Raw genomic sequence first — 20,103 nt, 5'->3', positions numbered from 1 at the left:
CCCAGAACATTTGTACAGTTACAGAAATACTGTTTAACTGACATGACCGAGAGGTTCACAGGAGCTTAATCTGAAGACCAGGGATAGGTGGTTTCACTGCAGACTGCAAAGATGCAACGGAAAGGTTTGGAATATGATCTGATCAAAGTCCCACACAATTCACTGCTTTACATTTTTAATCTGTTGTACAGCTTGACAACTTCTTTAAATCCGAAAAAACACATGAAACTGGAAAGGCCAGCAAGCCTTTGGAGGGCTGAACTGGGCTTCCAAAAGATCTTCATAAATCTAAAAGGAGCATGTGCAGGGCCAAAACAAAATGTACAAATATAGAATCTGAACAGTACAGAGGGTTAAGATGAAATATGATCAATATTATTTGGCTGCAGTGGGAGGCAGAGAACCTGACACAGAAGTATAAGGGAGAGCAGTTCTTGGCAGATGCATGAGACACCTTCCCTTCCCTTGGCACCTACTGGCCAGAGCCCAGTGCTGGGCACCACATTTGAGTCATGAGCAAACCAGGGTGTTTGGAGCTGGCCAGTAAGAACAGGGAGCTCTGGTAGTCAGCTCCTGAAGGGTGACTGGAGGCTTGTAACTGGTTGGTCTACAGACACCTGGGAAGGGTGCAGAGTTCAGAGCAGCTGCCACGAGGAAGGAAATAATCTGATCTTTGTGTCAGATGTTAATAGGAACAGTAACACCAAACTTTAGTGAAGCCTCAAAGAATGAGCTTTGATGGTCCTAAAAGTTTGCTCACAAGAACACATTTATTCCTTTGCCTAATGAAGTTACAGAACCTCCTTTATAAGGTATTGTTTTTAAAACCAGCTTAGACACACATCCATCAATAGCAGGAACTGAAGGAACACCAATGTGGTTCTTAGGCAAAGAAGGCATATTCAGCAGCTGTCCCACTTCCAGCTCTTTCCAGCTGTTTCCTCTATCTCTGCACCAAACGTTTACTTTGAGTTTTTTTGTTTGTTTTTTCTAAAGAAGTTCCTGCATTTACCTGATCTATCAGGAGAATGCAATCTCACTCCTACATATCACCTACATACCTCCTCCCACATACCATTTTTGCATTTTTTAAATGCCTCTAAAATTAGTTGCTACATTTTCTCAATTAAGATAAAAACTCAAACAAAGCAAAGGGTTCAGGAAGAGAAAGCTACCTGGACATTGCCACTCACTGCAGTGCTTCTCTCGCCAAGCCACAATCAGCCACATTTTAATTTCTGGTCTGAGTATTACTCATAGTACCTTCCATATTTTTTTACACCATCAGGTTCCCAATAGATGCACAAACATCGCGTAACATCCAACTCCTCACACGCTTCATTATCCCACACTAAGACCGACGTTTCCACTGCAAGGCATTTGCGTTTCTGAACTCCAAACTCCTTCCTCTTTAACCTCTCAAGTCCCTGCTGCACCTCCCGAGTGCCCTCCGGTTTTACACCGAAAATGCGCCGCTCACTTGTAGCAGCTGAACCCTCTCGCTACCACCGCGGGACCCCCGTGCCCCCGCCCGGGACCCTCAAAGCCACCAGAGCCCTCGTCGGACACCGGCAGGAGACGGACACGGCACCGGGCTTCAAGAGCCGGGCACCGGGGTGGCCTCTCTCTGCCGTCCGAGGGTGCCCGGGGCGGGGGAGCCCCGTGACGGGCGGCCCCGCGGAGCCGCGGCGGCGCTCAGTCACGGCCCTGACTCAGCGAAACCCCGGCGGGCAACGTCGCCCCGCAACGCTGCCTCACCGGCCGAGGTGATCATGATGCCGCCCGGCTGCCCTCGGAGGGGAGGTCGGGGAGGTCCGAAGGGTCCGGGAGGGTCAGGTCGGGTCCGGTCCGGCCCAACCGCGGTTCCGCCGCCGCCGCCGCTGCCCGGCCCGGAAGTGGCGCCAAGGGCCTCTTCCGGCGGCTCCGGAAAGGTGCCCGTGTGATCGCCTGCGCGGGACGGCGGAGAAACAGGCAGGCAGGAGCGGGGCAGCTCTACGGCCGGGGGCCTCGTCCCGTCCGGGGCCCCTCACGGACCCCCGCGGGCCTCTCGGGGCACCCGCACATCCCTCACGGGCTCCTCACGGCCTCCCGCTCCGGCAAACCGCCCGCACCACTGCCTGGGCAAGTGGGACCGCGGGGCCGGTTCCCCACGAGTGACCCCGCCGGTGCCCGCGTTTCTGCCGTGCCCAGAGAAGCGGCTGCTCCCCCCGCCAGGACAGGCCGCCCGCAGTGGGCCGGGCATCTTTAGGGGCACAGCGTGTCCCATGACAGTGCAAGGATCGGCGATTTTATCCCATGGGTGTAGCACCTCTTGCCGGCCGCTTCTGCGGCGCAAGACAGATGGGATACCCAGGCTGGTGGATTTGCACCAGGGAAAGTCCAGCTCAGGAGCAACGATGAGACCAAACAAGAGACCAAAGTGCCCAGACCTCGGCAGCATCGATTCCTCCTTGTTGCTACTGAACAGGAAGAAATACCCTGTAAAGTGCTTTAATTCCTTGAGGATGCATAATGGTATGAGTTAGTGAAAGTTATTAATGAAAGTTATTAATGAAAACTTGTCAAACCTCTACCCACAATGCCAAGAGGGGCTGCTCCACTCTTGGACAACTGGGAAGATCTCCAGCCTTCTCCATTGCCCCAGCTGGGCTACACTCAGTTCTGCTGATCTTCTGCGTATCGGACACTGGGGTCTCTTCCATTCCATCCCAATATCCAGTTTTTTCAAGCCATGATAAATATGAGTTAAGCTATGCATAATGCTACTTTAAGGATAACAGCATGGCAAACAAGCACATTCCAATTTGGAAATTAAATGTCTTTATACAGCAAGCATGTAATAGTGCCCTTAAATTATTCAATCAATTAAACATGTAAAACTATCTGCTTACACCTCCAAGTGCACAGATAGTAAAAACAGAAAAGGAAAAAAAAAAAAAGTAATTCAAGTCACTTTTATTCTTCAGTCAAAGGAAAACAATACTTTTGGTCAAATGTATTCTTGCTTACACCTCTTAAAGCCTGGGCGGTTCATCCACTTGCACCAGTCTCTTGCAGGGGTTTTATTGGCTCTTCCAAGCACCAATAAAGCAGGAAAACAAGGCAGCAGAATCGGTCTGACAGGGAGGCCAGCCCCAGCAACCTCAGCAGGGAACTTTGTTCAGAATTAGAAAACATTTCTCATTCTTCAAACAGGTGTCTGCATTTCACACTCAAAGTCCCAATGTCATTTTGCCCAGGATGTGGGGTACATCCCCGAAGGGCTTCTCTGAAGCCCAGTGTCCAGCAGCAGCTCCAGGTGCCCCAGGGCAGCAGGGCACAGCAGGGAATGGCTCTCTGGCACAGACCCCAGGGACTGGTGGCAGCTACAAAAGACCCTGATGAGTTCAGCCAAGCAGCTTTTTCCTGGAGGTGTGTGTCCTTGAAGGAGAGGGCCTGCACCAGCTCCTCCTCCCACTGCATCAAATCCACTGGGCAGATCTGGGATGTGGACTGTGTTGGATGCCCAGCAGCTCTAGGTGCCTGTGCCTCCAGCAGTTTCTTCGCAGTTTCCGTTGGGGGAAAGGCTGGCCAGAGCCACTTCTTCCTCAGGGTCCTGCAGGTCACCTGCAGGGCAAAGAAAGAGGTCGAGGCAGATCTGAATGGAAAACCCCTCCTCCTGGAAAATGCAACTTAAGATAAAAAGAAAGCATGGGCTGAATCAATTGATATCTACTCAAAACCTAAGCACAGCTGATTTTTTTTCCAAACTGATTTTCATTTTGTTTTACAAACTCAACATTGCTTCAGCAAACAGAGCAAAGGAGCACAGGGCCCAGGTCCTGGCCTCCTGAAGTCTCAGCAATCTCAAAACAAGTTGCATGGCCAGAGGGTATCGCCTGCCTGGCGCTGACAGCAAGATCAGGCACTTCAGTTTTCTGACCATGGAGGGTGGGTCTCACAATCTCATATGTCTCATAGCTGCATAAATTGGGCATTCATTTCAGTCCTTAATAATATCCTTTAAAATCTGTTCAGCCCTGAAGTGCTCAAGCAGTTGGACTAGATGATTATTGTAGGTTCCTTTCAAATGAAAATACAACATTCTATTCTATTCTATTCTATTCTATTCTATTCTATTCTATTCTATTCTATTCTATTCTATTCTATTCTATTCTATTCTATTCTATTCTATTCTATTTTTACAGTGAAGGAGCTTTCCCTCCTCTTTGTGCTTCATAGTACAATCTGGATCCCTACACCTTGTAGCCTCCTGCATGAGGCACTCCTGCAAAAAGAAAATCACTGCTGGGAAGTGCAAGCCAAAGTGCCAACCATGCACAAAGGCTGAATGCTATGCTATGTGTTACCTGAACAATTTCCTTTAAATCGGGGAGCCCACAGCTGGCTGCCCTCTCCCTTCTCTCTGCCACCCCCAAAAGCAAATGGTTTGGGAACACTCCTTGCACCCGTTTGCAGAAAACATCACATATTATCAGGATGCTTCCAATTCATTGCTTAGACAGAGAGTAGTTCTGCTTCCAGAACGTCTATTCAAACAAAATGCAGCTGAGTTCAGCAGTGCTTCCAGGGTTGTATTTGGGCACAAGATTCAGCCGGGTTTTGTTTAGACAAGCAAAAGATCAGAAAACAAGGAGATGGCAACAAAGCAGACACATGGTGGTCGTCTTCAGGTTTGGGCTAAACCACAGCCAGGGAAGCAAGGTCAACTGCAGAGCTGGAAATATCTGGAAAAGGCTACCAGCAAGGGGTTTGGGCACCAGAACCACCAGGGAATCATGAGGAACTTCTGACAATCACAGCAGAGTACAAGGGAGAGAGCTGGGCATACCTTCATGAATGTTGTTTTCAGCTTTTGCTTCATGATCTTTTCTCCAGCTCCTTTGGTTCCAAGAAATGCACTTCAAGAAGGATGGGAGCCTCCACCTCTCCCTGTTTTTTATGTCTTCTGTATAAACCAGAGAAGATGAGTTCAGACTGGTATCAGGTCAGCCCTGTTGCTTCGTCACCTCTCCCTCCATGAGCCTTGCAGCAAAACCAGGTCCTAGCAACAACACCAGGCTCCACAAAGCCCACCACTGGAAAGTACAGAGAAACTCCTGGAAATTCTTATTTTTGGCTGAAACCTCTCTGCTACCCTGGAAATTTGTCCCTGGTGTCAGTTTCTACTTTGCCACCTTGCTGCCAAAACCAACCTAGATGTGGCAGCCGAGAGTGAGCAAGAAACCTGGCAGGAGCTCAGCTGGCGCATGTGGAGAGGCTGGGGACTGACACAGTTAGAGAATTTCCACAGAAGGAAGTTTTTCTTTTGCATTGTCACACATCAACCTGTTTACTGTTCACCTGCTTTATTAAGTAATTCCTCCCTCCCATGGAGACTGCACAGCAGCACACTGAAAATTGCAGCTGTAATTGCTGGCAAATTGCAGAGAGCGTGTGGTCAATGTATAGTAATTATTCTAGAAGACAACTAAGTTACTACAGACTTTCAAGCCATTTTAGTAAAACATTACAGCAGCCTGTAAAATACTACAGCAGCATATTTTATGTGGTCTCCAGCAGCAGCAGTTCAACACCCCCATTGAAATATCATCCAGCCTTTCACCTCCTAACCAGATAACAAATGATAAACCACTTCAGCGTCATTCAGTTTACCGAGCCATTGCAACACTAAAGGGCTCAGTGTCTTTCTGGCAGCCAACAAAAACTCCAGTGCACTGCCTGGGTGCACTGCCTGGAGCATTCAACTACTCTTTGGAGGCACAGCTACACTTGGGATCCCCTCTGTCCAGGTGGAGATTTTGGAAGGCAAAGCTCACAGAAGCACAGAAAGAAGTTGTCCCTGCCTAAGGTTGAATCCTGAAGGTGATGAGTGTCCTCATTACACACACAATCAGGCTGTAATACCCAATCCAGCTCCTCCTGCTCCTCATTCTCCACAGCCAGCCACAAAAATACATAGACTGAGCCAAGCACCAGCAAAGTGCCAAGGCAGAAAAATGTATGCAGGGATGCTTTTCTGCCTCTGCAGCTGCTGTCCTACCAGACTGCTGCAACCAGAACTGGAGGATTCACTGATGTCTGGGAGCACATCAGAAATTCTTGCAGCAGGAACAATGTGAGGAAGATAAAAGCATGTGAAAGTAGAGAAGCTGGAAAGAGGACTGTGTGTGCCGTAATAGAGAGGTGGCAGAAGACAGCCCTGTGCCCTCATGACCAGTCACCTCAAAGCTCCTCAACATTCAGATACAGGATTCTGGGCTGAGCTGATAGAAAGAAGCACCTGAACAATCATCCTCATGTCCCAGGGATCCCAGGAGACTCTGTCAACCTTGTGATGCTGAAGGCAAGTACCAGTATTGCCACATCCCTGTAGCTCATGTATCCATGAGCTACTCTGGTGTTTCCCAAACTGCTGGGAAGTTGGTCTGCCCTGTCTGCCAGGTCTGGGAACCTCACCAGAAAGAGGCAGACCCTACTGGAAAGGCTCTGATCCCACCAGCATGAAAGAGATTTCAATGGGGAAATGCAGATGGGATTGTGCATGTGTAAAGATCCCATCAGTACAGAGTGGTACAATCCCCATGGGAACAGCCAGATCCCATTGGGTGGGGAGAAGATACTATCAGGAATGGTCAGATCCTAATGGGAAAAGCCTGACCCAATTGCAGGGGAGATCCCATGAGGAGAGAACAGAAGCCATGAGGATGGGGTAGATTCCACTAAGAAGGGGAAGATCCCACAGGAAAATGGAGCAAATCCCACTAAAAACCGGGCTCCGGGGGACGGAGGGAGGAAGGAGATCCCCGACCCAGGTACCTGCGGGGTGCTGCAGGGCGGCCCGCAGGGCGCGGCAGGCGGCGGCTCGGCAGTCGCCGGGGCAGCCCGGGCTGTACCGGGCCGCCTGCACCGTACCGGGCGCCGGGAAATGCCGCCGCAGCGCCGCGTCCAGCACCGCCGCGTCCTCTCCGTCCCCGCCGGGCAGCAGGACGCCCACGACGGCGGGCGGCGGCCCCGCGGGCAGGCGGCCGCGCACGTCCCGCACCACCTCCCGCAGGCGGGTACGAGCCCCGCGGCCCCGCGCCGCCCCGCCGCCGCACAGCACCAGCAGCAGCCGCGCTGCCAGCGCCCGCCGCCCGCCGCCCGCGGCCCGCCGCGCCCGGCACCCCGGCACCGGCCCCGGGCACGGTGCGTGCCGCGCCTCGTCGCCCAGGAGGTCGCGGGCGAAGGCGGCCAGCGCGGGCGCCGCCGGGGCCCCCTCCACCACCTCGGCCACCAGCAGTACTGCTCGCCGGCCGCCCGCCCGTTCCACCAGCGCCCGCAGCTCCTGTACGTCCGCCGCCGCCATCCCCCTCCGTGCTCCCTGTCCGGCCCGCACCCGCATGTTCTCCGGCTCCGCACCGCCCACTGGTCCGCACCCGCCCCGCCACCCGGCACCAGCCCGGGGAACCAGCCCCGGCCCCACGCAGAGCAACACCCTAGGGCAGCGGGGCGAGAGAGTGTCAAGGATCCCTCCCCCCGCTGCCAGCCCCGTCCCGGGACCCGCACAACCCCGCGGTAAACAGCCTCTGCCTGATGCCGTGTGGGCACAACAGAGAGGGTAGTAAAGAGTCTGCCACACGATCAGACTCAGAGCTCTCGCACACGCTAGTCTTGTTCCCAATGAGGAGTTGATAAAATTCAGGCAAAAAACTGCGCTGTGGAAGGGTTCAGAAGGTGAGAGGGGGATGAGGAGAGGCTATAGTGGCTGCAGAGTGGGACACACACGAGGTTATGATAAAGGACCAGCTGATCATGCATCCATTCCCAAGGTGTCCCCTATGGTGTGGCATCTCAAACTCCAGAGCAGCAACAGAGTGGTCTCTGGCATCGTGTGCAGTATGCTGTTGCACAGCCTGGCCAGGCTATAGCCACCTCTGGAGACAATTCCACTTTGGGAAACAATTCCACCCTCAAAGGACATACCCACCCCACTGGTCAGAAGCGCACAGCTGAGCTGCAGCCCTCATACCACATGGTGCATCTCTGAGTCCCTTCTCAAGCCAGTCCCCTTTGACTTCCCCTCTGTCCATGCAAAACACAGTCCACAGTCACAGGCCCATGAGCATCAACAACACTACATCACATCAAAGCACAAATGTTTCCAGGGATAAGTACAGAGCTTTAGTCAGGGCTTCAGTGCTGACACTTGTTACGCACATATCTACCAGCCGACAGTGAATGAAAGCCACTGTGCCCAGTCCTGACACTTGCATGGGGAAGTTACAATCCATGACATGCGTTACTTCCCCTATGCCATATCACAGGCTCCTCCAAACCGGTAACGTCTTATTGCAAGAGCCTGGGAAGGGATAAACAGCTCAAAGGTGTAAACGGCCAGAGTCACCTTGGCCAATTGCTCTCTGAGGATTTTTGGAGCCAAACCATCTCTTGTGGGATGGGTGGAGTCTCTGAGTGTACTGGGAGTGAAAGCAGAACCAAAATCCACATGCCTGTCCTGGATCAGCAATTCCCAACGTGTATTCGGGTACACTCATGCCACAAATGTGGCTGAGCTGTCATGCGGGCTGCCTGCCCATACTCATGGTCATCTGTCCCCAGAGCCCAGCAGATCACCAGCCACAGCAGAAGGGATGTGCCACAGGCTGATCCCCAGGCACAACAGCCGTGTGGCAGCTCAGGAAAGTCACAGTATGGCACCAATTTTAATCCAAGGAAAATATTTCCCCCAGTATAGCAGGCATAGCAATCACTGCCTTGGGCTAGCATCGTGGATGAGGGCTTCAAGAGAGACTTTCTGCCATGGGTCCTAGGAAAAGTAATTTAGTCATGGAGAAGTGCTGATAAGCAAACGGGACAAGGCAAAAAGAGGAAGGTAAAACAGAAAGACTAGGCTCCTCTTCCAAAGATTAGGGTCTGCAAGAGCCAATACTCCCATGGCCCCATGCTAGTGTGGTAGCCCTGAGAGTAGCTGTCAACATGGGAGGGCTACAAAGTCAGACAATTCAGCAGCCAGCTCTGACCTTAGTGTTGCCCAGATTTTGTATTTACAAGATTTTTTTTTTCATCTGTTCAGAATCCTGTTCATGGTCCTATGGACAAAAGCCCAGGGTATAATCAGCATCATTAGTTGTGTCAGCAGCAGGAGGGGACAGGTCCCCAGAAATCCTCATTTCTCTGGGAAACTTCCACAAGATCCATAGAGTGTTTAAACTCCTCATGAGCTGCCAGCACAGCCTGTGGCATGGTGGTACTGGTTAAAGCCTGACTGATGTGCAGACCATTATAGCATGGCTCTCACAGAGCTCTTCTAGAGCAGCACTGTGCCAGTGATTTGTCTCGAGATGCCAAGATGCCTCAGGCATTGGGAAGCTGACTTTCTAGCTAGCTTTGACTTTCTAATTCCCCAGATTTATGAAGATAATTCTTGCAGAGAAGGTATCTTCCTAACTCAAGTACACCACTGGCTACTTCTCTGCAGTGGGCTCAATGTTCAAACTGCCAGCACAGCCACTAAAAACTTATATTTGGGACGACATAGAGCTGTTCTTCATGGCCACTGCAATTCTTTAGTTTGAGTACAAATGTAACACTGCCAGCAGAGGCTGTTTGGAAAGGTGAATGTCACCCACAATACCCAAACAACCTTGTTTACATTTCTTTACTCATTAACAGGGGTAAGATCTAATGCACACAACTCCCTTTGTGTTATTTAAAGAGGTACAACTCAAAGAGTTGAGAGGCAGACATGAGCTCAGCAGTATTTGTAGTACCCCACAAAATGTCTTCAGAGCCCTGTCAGGAATCTGAGCAAAAACACAGATGTATTTAGAAGACTTGGCATTCCATCAAACATCTGTCTGACAGTCACTATAGACAGACTTAAATGAGGGTCATCACATCCCTTACATATGCCCATAGCTGTCCAGAGCAGACAAAACATCTGTTCATTTTTGACTTCAAAAGAGAAGTGAAGATGCTTTGTTCAGAGAAACAAATTTGGCATGTGTATTAGTAGTGCCTTGAAGCATAAACAACAACAACAACAAAAAAAGGTTCACTGCATTAGAGCCTGAATTTACCAAGATAAACCTTTCTCCTGAAGAGATTAAAAAGAGGACAGGAAAAAAGGATTCTTGTGCTGGTTTTGATGGTAGAAGAGCAGAGACTGAATGAGCAAGAAGGAATCTGTAGGAGCATCTTCTGAACCCAATGTCCAATGGCCCAGCTGTAGTGGCTTAGATTTGTTAATTTGAGTTTCTTGGCTAAAGTATTGAATAATGTGGTGCCTACTTCCACAATTCCAACTTCTTAAATTCTTCCTTTCAGTAGCTTTGGTGCTCATGGGGACACTTAGAAAAGCCTCTGAGCCAGGTAGGAGCTGGAGCTGGAACTGGCTGCAGACAAGCTAAGCCTCAGCAAACCTTTGCACATTTGCTCTTCCACTGGTCTGTTCTCCAAACTTGCTTCAATTATTACTTTGAAAAACACATCCTTACTAGATGCTGGAAAGCATGTGCTTTACTTGTGTAGCACTACCAGTTGCTACTAGGGCATTGCTGCAGGGCACCAGCTCTCGCTGAGCTCTTCATCCATGGACACCTCCTTGGGTCCCCCAAAGAAGTAGTAGAAGAGGCAATTGTGAGAGAAGAAAATACTGCAAACCCCACTCCTGCCCCCAGTATCCCAGTCCCACTGATTCACTTCTAGCCTGCCTCATGTTCACTCCTCCATGGCTCTTCCTATTTTCTCCACTGACCTCCCCCAGCTTCCCTTCAGTCTTTCAGGCCTCTGAACCCAAACACCTTCCCACTTTTCACCCACTGGAACTTGAACTTTGTATCAAACCAGACATGAACCCTTTCTGTGATGAGTTCAGTCACTACTAAATCCAAACTGGATGGTCACACTGTTCTGACCCAGGTCCCCTCACCCCAGACCCAGCCACCTCCAGGGCCAGCTGAGGCAGACCCAGTTTTGGTACCAAGGCAACCTGTAGCAGCTCAGCCCTGGCCTGGATCTGTCCAAGTCATCACAGCCCTCTGGACTCCACTCAGTGCAGGTTACACACCATAAACAAATAAAGTTGAGAAATCCCTGGCACCCCATGGCTGGGTGGGGTGACACAGCCTGGGTTCCTGGAGAACCTCGAACTTTTTTCTTGTCTCTTTTCTCCAAAATTCTGTTCTCTTTAAAAGTTGCCCATCTCTGCAGTTGTCCTAAGTTTCCTCATGCTTCCTTGAGTCACCATCCCATTCTGGATGGCAGAGGGGCATAGGAAAGTATGGCTGGAGAGGAGGAAGGAAACCTGGCACAGGGCCATGTGCAGAGAGCATGAAGTGTTGGTCAGTCCTGGACATAGGACGGATGTCCTTCCCTGCCCTCTTAGAGACAGATGGAGCAGCCTGTCAGCCTATGCCACTCTTGGATCCTCCACTGGAAGATGTTAAATAAGTAGCAATGAGTATGAAATCAAACCCAAGGACCAAGCTACCTCTTCTGGCCTTTTTTCTGGTTGTCCTTGGCTGGATCCTCGCCTTTGGTTTGAAAATAGGACCCAAGATTAGCTGTTTACAGCCACTAGTCTCCATTCTTTCCCAGTACACACATGCCTTCAACACCAACAGTCCAGCTTTTCTGCACTTAGCTTTTGCAGCACCTCTTAAAAATCACCTCAGAGATCACCAAGGGGCCAATAGTTGGGACCACTGCACACAGACACAGCCCCTCCTGCCTCCCTAACCCTGCCTCGTGCATTCTCCTACTTGCTTCTCACAAAGCCCCTTCTCGGCATGGCCAAGCTCCCAGGTTCTCAGAACTGCTCCCTTTTATAAGGCAAAGGGCAAATCCAACAGCTTCCCTGGAGTTGCTGGAATGAGAAGAGCAGGTCAGTGTGGATCTGCCTGGTTTGCCAGCCCTGAAAGAGGCCTGTACACTACAGGGCACTCTAAGACTTCTCTGTATCCACCCAGGATTAGGTGGAGAATGCAGCAAGGGTACAGCTTGAGAGCACCCAGGGATGGCCTTCTGCCTCTTTTCCTCAGCTCTCTGGCCGACCACATTCCTTGTTGTCCCAGCCACACATCCCTGTGGCTATATCACTTGCCCTTGCAGGGGATTCCTGTGCTCCCAAGCTCTAGCCAGGGTTTCAGCCACATCTCAGAGTTTCTTCCTTTCATCTTGACAGTGCCCCACATCACCCTGCACAGAAGTGCCTGGACACAGTACAAACAGGCTGCCAGAGGGGAAACTTGAAAGCTGCATGGACTATCCCTGGATTTGGGTGGTTATCTGTGTGTTTCAGATGCTACAGGAAATAATAGAGACACAGGACCTCATTGTGGCTTCTTGCTTTAAGGATGTCCTAATATTTAGGACATCCTGAATTTTTAAAGCCAAACTTTCTTCACTCACAAACAGCCTGTACATGTACATGTCTTGTTTTGACTCAAGGTAACCATTTCTTCATTAGCTTGACCAAAAACCCAAAACCAGTGTCCTCAGTAATAAAACGCAGAATTCATCTCATGGAAATGCTCATGGAAAGTCTCTTCCACAACAGAGCAATTGGTCATCTCATCCAAAAGTCTACCAAGCACCAGGACAACCCAACACTTACAGCAAGGTTGTTTTGCTTTTTAAAGCCACATCCTTAAAGATCTGGAAAGAATCTGTATTTGAAAAATAATCTGGAGAATTCTTTCTCTGACAAACATTAGTTTATAGGATCTGTACTGCCCTCAAATCCCACCCCTTCTGTACCATACTGCACAAACCTGCAGCTTCAGCAAGTTTTGTAGTCTTAGATATAAGCTTTAAAACTTATAGATACACACAGACACAGAGAAATGAGATAAATACCAGGTTTTTAATCCTTCTTTTGATGATAATGAAGATCTTAGGATGACAAAATATCTACAAAAAACACCAAAGAAAAAATACTTATAAACTCCCAATGCAAAAAAGTGCAGCTACTTACAGTGCTTTTCCATGCCCAGAGAGGATGGGAAATGAGTTCAGCTATTGTGTGGGTAATTGGACTTAAAAATATTCTACTACTCCCACAGTTCTTCCCATCCAAAATAACCCATCCCAGAAACTCAATCTGCTGGATGTGTACCCATTTGTACGTAAGGTAAACTCCCTGCTACAAAGAACCCTGTGGAGTTTCAGGAGCTTTGTTCCTGTTAAGAACCATGTACCAACGACTCCTGTATCCAGGTTCTCCTGGGAAAAGGTGGTCTGAGGCCTTGGTCTTGAGTTTTTCTCACTGTTTCAGTTCTGGGACAGTTAAAAAGCAAGAGGCTTCTGGCCTGCTCTGCTTCCATCTCTGCTGACAGTTTTCTTAGGGACAGGTATCTTAGGGACATTTTGATAATCAAGCAAGGCATTTCATGCAAAGCAGAAACTCAGTGATTTTTGATAAAAGTTTCCCAGGGCAGATTGTTCAGTCAATGCAGCAAAGAACTCTGAGCTTTGTGGCAACGATAGTGTGATGCTGAGGATGCAGCGTCCCCTTCTGGCAGCAGCCATGCACTGAATCTCATCCATGCAGAAGGCCTAGGCAAGTCACCAGGAAGGAAGCGTTCTGCAAAGGGACATCCAGTAGGACAGTGCTAAAACCAACCTGACAGATTCTGCTGCCCAAGGGAATTCATTCTCCATCTGTCTTTGATACCTTCTCTTCCCTACGTTCAGGCAGAACTCGGCAGTATCTGAGCTCTGGGAGTGAAATAACAAATGGCTCCTGGGAGTCGACTTCTAGGGGAAGAAACACAAATGATAGAAAAACACCTGGCACCATCCCTTCAAAGCTAAGGCCTGTGGCCACCCAAAAATGTTGGCACATCCCTCCAATGAAGAACTCAGGGTCAGTGAAGCTGTGGAGCAGTTATCAGCACAGAAAGCTCCAGCAGGGAGTCAGAACTGCAGTTCTTACAGTTCTTTACATTCTTGGAAATGAACAACATTTCCGCTTGCTATATATGTTTTGAGGCAAGGAAGAGCCAACACCATCTGACTTGGAGGAGGAAACACACTTGGCTCGGACACATTGTCCATCCCCATCCCAGCATGTAAACCCCCATTCTAAGTTCTGCCTCATATTACCTACAAGGTCCAGCTTGTTTTCCCTCTTGTATCTGAATCCAGTCAACAAACACCACTTCCATCTACACTGTTCCTCAGACTCTGCCCTGAGCATGTTTTTGTGTCCCTCACCCCTGTGTTTAGCTGTGTTAACCAGTTACCTTCATGGCAGTTCAAGGCTTCTCTCAGTGCCCTACAGGCAGCTTTCTTTGCCTCCAGAACACCTCCAGGCTGGCCTGGGCTGTAAATTGCAGTCTCCACAGTCAGTTGCAGGGCCCCATCCAGCACACACTGCATTCTCCTCAGCGCTCTCGCTGCCTGGTCCAGCTGCTCCTGGGAGTCAGGACGGATCATCACAAGCACCAACACATTCGGCAGGCAGGGGAGGAGGTTCCTCACATCCCGGACAGCCTCCTCCAGGTGATCCCACTGCATGAGCCTTTTCAACACACTGGCTTGCCATAGCATAAAAATCAGATGTGGGGCAACCAGGTCCTCTTCTTCCTTTCCCTCATTCTCTGCCTGCTGTGGTTTGTGCTTGATGTCCACTGTGCCACACAGGTCCTGGGTAAAATCCACCAGCAATGAGGGAGCTCTTGACTCAGCATGGTCCACTTCCATCACACCCACCCGTCCATTCCGGTTCCCCAGCATGTCCAGCAGGTTGAGGAAATCCCAGGTGGTTCTGTCCACGAACGAGGCCGGCTCCTTTGACGCCATGGTTTCCTCTCACACGTCAGTTTACTGTGATGCTGAGGAAAGGAGTGGAAGCACTAATTGCACAGCACAGGCAACACCTCCGGCTCTGAGCAGCCAAGGCTGGGTTGGGTGGGAGCAAAAGAATGTGAAAATAGCTGAGTTTTGATACAAAGATTCACAAATTGCAGCCATTTGCTATTCGGGGTTGGACCTTCCGGAAAAAGGCTTTGTACCTTTGCAGTTTGGTACAATATAAAGAGGTGACAGGGGAGAAGGGATAATTACATATTTTTGGGCATCTTTTATCAAACTCAAAAGGACTTACTACCTTCTCATCAGCAACTGACTATATCACAGTGACCACAGGCTTACAAAACTGTTGTTACAGTCAACTTTGCTCACTACATTTCTTCCTCCTTCCTCCATAATGCTTAAAGCTGGAAATCCCATCTGTCCTTAAATCCAATGTGTCAAACCTAATGGTAGTTGTGGAAGACTAAAAGCCCTACCTGACCTGGCCGAATATCCCATAAGCAGCAATTTCTCTCCACACATTAAAAAAATGCAGTTTTCCATGGCAAAGGCTGTCCTGCTGTGAAGGACAGCAGTTGAAGCAGGCTTAGGTCTCAGCAAAATAATTTCTATACCAGAGTTGAGTAGCTGGGTAAAGTTTTTTAATTCCAATTAAAAGTAAAGTTTTGATTTACCCAACAATGTATTCTGCACACACAACTACACCTCTTTCTGAAAGGATTTTTCAGAAAGAAGAGGATTAGCTGTGAAATACCAACCCACTGCAGGAGACATGCAAAGCCAACAGCTCAGAGGGCTCCCTGACACACACTGGCAGCAGGGCCAGGCAAGGAGAAGGAAGCTCTCATGCCCTGGGAAGGAGGCACTGCACTGAAATGCCCTCGAGGTTTGGTTGACCCAACACTCACCTGCCTGACCTACTAGGGATGCATTGAAAATGATGGAACTACTTGGTGTATGTGGAACTGCCCTCACAGGGCATCCACAGGTCATTTTGGGACTGTGACATCAGCAGCAACCATGACAACCTGTACCTGCCTCAAACCTCCCTTCAATCTACCCAGTTTTTTGGGGTGATTTTCAGATAGAAGAAACTCTGAGCCTTGCACTTCAAGACTGTAAGCTCATTTTTCATCACCTTACTGTTGAGCAAACCTAAAAGAACTAAGGAAGTGCTGTGAAGATGCTCACTGCCCTACATGATTAGGCTGGATTAGGCTGGCTGACAAAACAGCATTAACACTTGGACACTGCAGAGCCATGCAATGAAAATGTGTTTAAAGAATTTACACAAACAGACACTACTGGCACACATGCTGCCCAGGTACACACAGGTTCATTATCTGGGATTCTACCAGAACTACTATTGTGAGATGTGAGAGAGGTTTTCAACTGCCAGGATGTAGTGTTTCTGTGCTGTCAACTGATACACTACTGAGAAAGAGGTCTCTCAGAATTGGTGGAGGCAATAAAACCACAAATATACGAAAGTTAAACAGATTCTCCATTTTATTTTCAATAAAAATTTAGATCCTAGATGGATACAGCATCTGTAAAACACAAAACCAGACACAATCACATTAGAAATCTTGTATTCCAACCTGAGTTTTGCAGTTACAATCTAGACCATGAATCTCATCATCTGCTATGAAAGCAATCCCCAGTTTATACAGAAGAGGTGTGAGAATGGAAAAGCCCAACAGCTGCTCAGTGACTTGCAGGAGCACTTTGCTGGTGGCACTGACTCTGGTGGCAGCCAGCCCTTCAACACCAACCAGAGTTCCAATGGCTCTGGATTTCAGGAATTATCTGTGCTGCTCCTACTGTGCTTTTTTTTAAGGCACAGGAGAAAGACGGAAAGGAAGGACTGCACCCCTCTTGTAACAACTTTTGACAGCATCACTAAGAAAATATTACATCACAACTCTGGGTGAGAGACCTAAAGGGACAGTCACAGTGAAGCACTGTGGCTAAAATGCCAACTGTAGGAGCAGCACTGCCCTCAGTTAAAACATTTGGGAGGTAAGAGAAAAATCAAACAGGTAGAGGAGCAGAAGGGTGCAAAAACACACAGAGTAGATTGGTGGAAAAGAAATCAAGGCAGCTTTAGAAAGGAGCTGAGTCCTGGAACTTGAAGAGCCTTTCCAGACAACCTGAACAAGCACACAAACCCCTGAAAATGAGACAAATCCCCACAACATAGGAAGCCAGGAAAAAGCCCCTCTAGGCTCCAAAAGAACAGTCACTGAGCCATGCTGAACACCCAACAGCAACAGAAAAAAAACCAGTTCAAATGTTCCCTCATGCTAAGTGGAATTAAAATGTACCTCAAAAATTGTCAATAATGTCTTGTTGTTAAAACACATCCACTTACCACCCGGATTCTGTGTCCAATGGCCTTGGCAGGAAGGTTGGAGCGGAACTTGGCACGAACCATGCCACTGTTCCCATGGGCTCGGGTCACCTTCCCCCAGATCACGCGTGTCCTGTTGGGTTTGCCTCCAGGGGTTACCGTGTTGCTGGGGAAAAGGAGGCAATGAACAGCTGAGCAGGGCAGTCACAGCTCTGCTGTCACCAGCAGTGACAATGTGGTCTCGCTAAGGCACCTCAATAATTTAGCTCCATAGCCTTCTTTAACTAGACCAATGTCAACTTTTATTTAACTTGTGAAATTTTACAGGCCTGGGATTTTCACTGTAGCTTTCAAAGGGGTAATTACAGCATGCAATTTATCAGAAGTTCCATCGGATAACTATTAACAGCTTACAAAGCTCAAAAATTTAGAAAACACTTTTGCTAATACAATTAAACTGAAAAACCAACAATATGAAATTGCCAACACCTTAGAAGAATAGGCTTTGGGATAGATGGCAGAAATTGCGTTAAATGAAGAGCCATGTGCCATGTTGGAAATGATGGCGGTCAAGTTATCAGTCTGATCAATTTTATCCAAGGCAATTCTGAACTCTAACAACAGCATTCAAGGGAAAAAAGGAAGTGGAAGTAATAGGAAGCTGTTGCCAAGGTGTCTACCAATGGCAGCAGAGCAGAAGTGACAGAAAGTGCTCAGACATGGGCACACAAAAGAATAAAAATTCATCCAGGCTTCACAAAATCACTTTACTGTTTAAGTAACTCAGTGGTTCATAATATTTGACACTAATTCACCCAGCTCAATTTACTCCATCAATCCGCCTTCAGTTTTTTTCAATCTTAGGCAAAACTTCTTTCTCATCCCACTTGCTCACTAACATATCATATAATATCATTATCTCCTAAGCATTTGCAAAAGCTGATACAGAAACTAGCTAATTCAGCACAAGAATAAAACATCACTTACTTTTTAGCTTTGTACACATAGGCACACCTCTTGCCCAGGTAAAAGTCTGTCTCCTGACGGGCATAAACACCTTCAATTTTCAGAAGGGCCGTGTGCTCCCGCTGGTTTCGCAGGCCACGTTTGTAGCCAGCAAAAATGGCCTTGCACCACAGCCTATAAACATGGAAAACATCTGCAAATTATAATTCACTCCGAAGTAACAAAAGTAAAAACAAATCACAGGCAGTTTCAGCAGAAGCTAATTCCACACTAATAGAAATTAGCAGAGGAAAGCGAAGTATGTGGAACATGAAGTATTTATGAGAACATTGCATATTTTACTTATCATAAACTGCTGGCATTACAGCACAGGCTTCAAATTAAGTTTCAAATGCTTCAGCATTAGCAGATATTTCCAAATGTCTACTAACACTGGTGAGTAAACATTGTTTTTTTTCTACACACCAAAGGAGATGTCCTGTGTTGCAGTAACTGCTGTAGAAGGGATGAACTGCCCCTGATTTGTATCCTCAGAGGAATTACCAGCCAGAACAACAGCCTGACATCCACTGGACACAGACATTACACAAAATCCCCAGCAATTCCTCAGGACAAAGTCCTGCCTGCACTCCTCACGTAAAGTTATTTTAAGACTTGTCCCACACACTGAGTAGACAGCATGTCTGGCCCAAGGGCATCCATCACCTGCCCTGGGATACAGCAGGATCAAACGAGATATCCAGTTCTACCTGCCACACGTGTAACAAGACAAACTCCAGAGACAGATACTAAGATATAAAGCTGTGATTCACAGAACCATTAAATGGTTTGTGTTGAACGGACATTAAAGACCATGCAGTCCTGACTCCCCTGCCATGGGCAAGGACACCTCACACTAGACCAGGTTGCTCAGAGTCCCATCCAGCCTGGCCTCGTACACTTCCAGGGATGGGACAACCACAGCTTCTCCAGATAACTTCAGAGCATTCAGATTTAATCCCTCCACTTTCAAACTCAATCCTTACAAGCTAAAGAAAATTCGGTGGCACAACAGGAAATTTACCCATGAGAAAACCACCTTGCTTCCTTTACTCAAGGAAATAGTGTATGTCAAAGCTCCACTGTACACTGGGGAGTCACAAACACTATCCTAACAAACCCATATGTTTTACACTAGTATTTACTGACATGCCAGGGAGAGCGTGGTACATCCTAACAGCAACTAAAACCAGTTCAAGATATTTCAGAATAGGGACGCCCAACCGTGGGCGTTCAACAGTGCCCAGCAGGACACTGGGCAGAGGAACACCGCTCATTGCCTACTGCTCCAACAAACACTCTCAGGAATGTTTCAACAGGGGTACAACACTCGGGCAGTCACTCACCTCCCGGTCATGGTGTCCTCCCGCAGACCCGGTCCCGGCAGGCCTGCAAACGACACACAGCCATGAGCCTCGGGCCAGCATCTCCGCCCGGCCCGGAGAGCGGGACCCCGAACACCCGGGGTCTACCCGGGAGCCACCCACAGCTTCGGGACCCTACGCCCCCCCGGAGCGCAGCCGCCTCAGCCCCGCTCCAGCCGAGGGCCCCAACCCGCAACTGGGACCATCCGCCGCGCATCGGCGCCATCCCGCCTTGTCCCCGCCCTGGACCGCGCCACCCGCCGCGTCCCGGGAGCCCCGCGCCCGCCGGCGGCCCCACAGCGGGGCCAGCATCCCCCAGTCCCGTTCCCGGCCCGGGGCCCTGCTCCGCCTCACCCCCAGCGCCCCAAGATGGCGGCGAAAGAGACCCGCGCCGCGCTGCCTGCCGGGAAACGCGCCTCCAGGACCCGAGCGGGCAGCCCGAGCACTGCCTGAGTGAGCAGCGCCGATTTGATGAAAGTGCTCCAGCGGGCCCGTGCCGCCCGGCCTGTCCCGAGTCTCGTCCCCGCGTTCCCCGGGGGCGAACCCCGCAAGAGCGATCCC

At 49.2% G+C, this 20,103-nt stretch overlaps 4 protein-coding genes and 1 long non-coding RNA gene across 9 annotated transcripts in view; 1 reads left to right on the top strand and 4 right to left on the bottom strand.

Moving 5' to 3' along the window:
• The window catches only part of PSMD1 (proteasome 26S subunit, non-ATPase 1), a 65,413-nt gene extending 63,225 nt beyond the window's left edge, over window positions 1-2,188 (bottom strand). Inside the window, exon 1 of one of the 2 annotated variants that reach the window (XM_086843079.1) lies at window positions 1,759-2,188. In XM_086843079.1, coding sequence (XP_086699205.1) covers window positions 1,759-1,774 — 16 coding nt within the window. In that variant the 5' untranslated portion in view covers window positions 1,775-2,188. Of the gene's footprint in view, window positions 1-1,175 lie in introns of both variants that reach the window. The other variant, XM_023933274.2, reaches the window with a different exon arrangement.
• Window positions 23-2,939, top strand: LOC147651321 (uncharacterized). The gene is made up of 2 exons (XR_015274209.1): window positions 23-124; window positions 1,289-2,939. It is a non-coding gene; the product is annotated as an uncharacterized LOC147651321 (long non-coding RNA).
• On the bottom strand, window positions 2,940-7,384 carry C10H2orf72 (chromosome 10 C2orf72 homolog). Of its 2 annotated transcripts, XM_086843159.1 has the most exons (4): window positions 6,820-7,384; window positions 4,832-4,948; window positions 4,788-4,789; window positions 3,429-3,652 (listed from the first exon to the last, which is right to left on the bottom strand). In XM_086843159.1, exons 1-4 carry the CDS (start codon window positions 7,382-7,384, stop codon window positions 3,515-3,517), a joined length of 822 nt encoding a protein of 273 aa, XP_086699285.1. In that variant the 3' UTR covers window positions 3,429-3,514. The 2 variants fall into 2 exon arrangements, with proteins under 2 accessions (XP_023801588.2, XP_086699285.1); XM_023945820.2 differs by lacking the exon at window positions 4,788-4,789 and having other exon boundaries at window positions 2,940-3,606; window positions 6,820-7,365.
• Window positions 7,385-12,849: 5,465 nt separating this feature from the next.
• On the bottom strand, window positions 12,850-15,822 carry LOC147651320 (uncharacterized). 3 transcript variants are annotated; one of them, XM_023932985.2, is made up of 4 exons: window positions 15,729-15,822; window positions 14,250-14,907; window positions 13,628-13,761; window positions 12,850-12,915 (listed from the first exon to the last, which is right to left on the bottom strand). In XM_023932985.2, the coding sequence occupies exons 2-3, from the start codon at window positions 14,806-14,808 to the stop codon at window positions 13,655-13,657; spliced, it is 666 nt and encodes a 221-aa protein (XP_023788753.1). In that variant the 5' UTR covers window positions 14,809-14,907; window positions 15,729-15,822; the 3' UTR covers window positions 12,850-12,915; window positions 13,628-13,654. The 3 variants fall into 3 exon arrangements, with proteins under 3 accessions (XP_023788753.1, XP_023788756.1, XP_023788757.1); XM_023932988.2 differs by having other exon boundaries at window positions 14,250-14,840; window positions 15,729-15,819; XM_023932989.2 differs by lacking the exon at window positions 15,729-15,822 and adding an exon at window positions 15,297-15,376 and having other exon boundaries at window positions 14,250-14,840.
• Window positions 15,823-16,311: 489 nt separating this feature from the next.
• Window positions 16,312-20,002, bottom strand: RPL35A (ribosomal protein L35a). The gene is made up of 5 exons (XM_023932990.2): window positions 19,897-20,002; window positions 19,525-19,567; window positions 18,161-18,313; window positions 17,195-17,339; window positions 16,312-16,370 (listed from the first exon to the last, which is right to left on the bottom strand). The coding sequence occupies exons 2-5, from the start codon at window positions 19,533-19,535 to the stop codon at window positions 16,347-16,349; spliced, it is 333 nt and encodes a 110-aa protein (XP_023788758.1). The 5' UTR covers window positions 19,536-19,567; window positions 19,897-20,002; the 3' UTR covers window positions 16,312-16,346.
• Window positions 20,003-20,103: the final 101 nt, after the last annotated feature.

The sequence above is a fragment of the Cyanistes caeruleus genome, chromosome 10, assembly GCF_971803275.1.
Source record: "Cyanistes caeruleus chromosome 10, bCyaCae1.hap1.1, whole genome shotgun sequence".
Taxonomy (NCBI): Eukaryota; Metazoa; Chordata; class Aves; order Passeriformes; family Paridae; genus Cyanistes; species Cyanistes caeruleus.
Note: the sequence above shows the minus strand (reverse complement) of the source record. Positions and strands in the feature narration are given on the sequence as shown.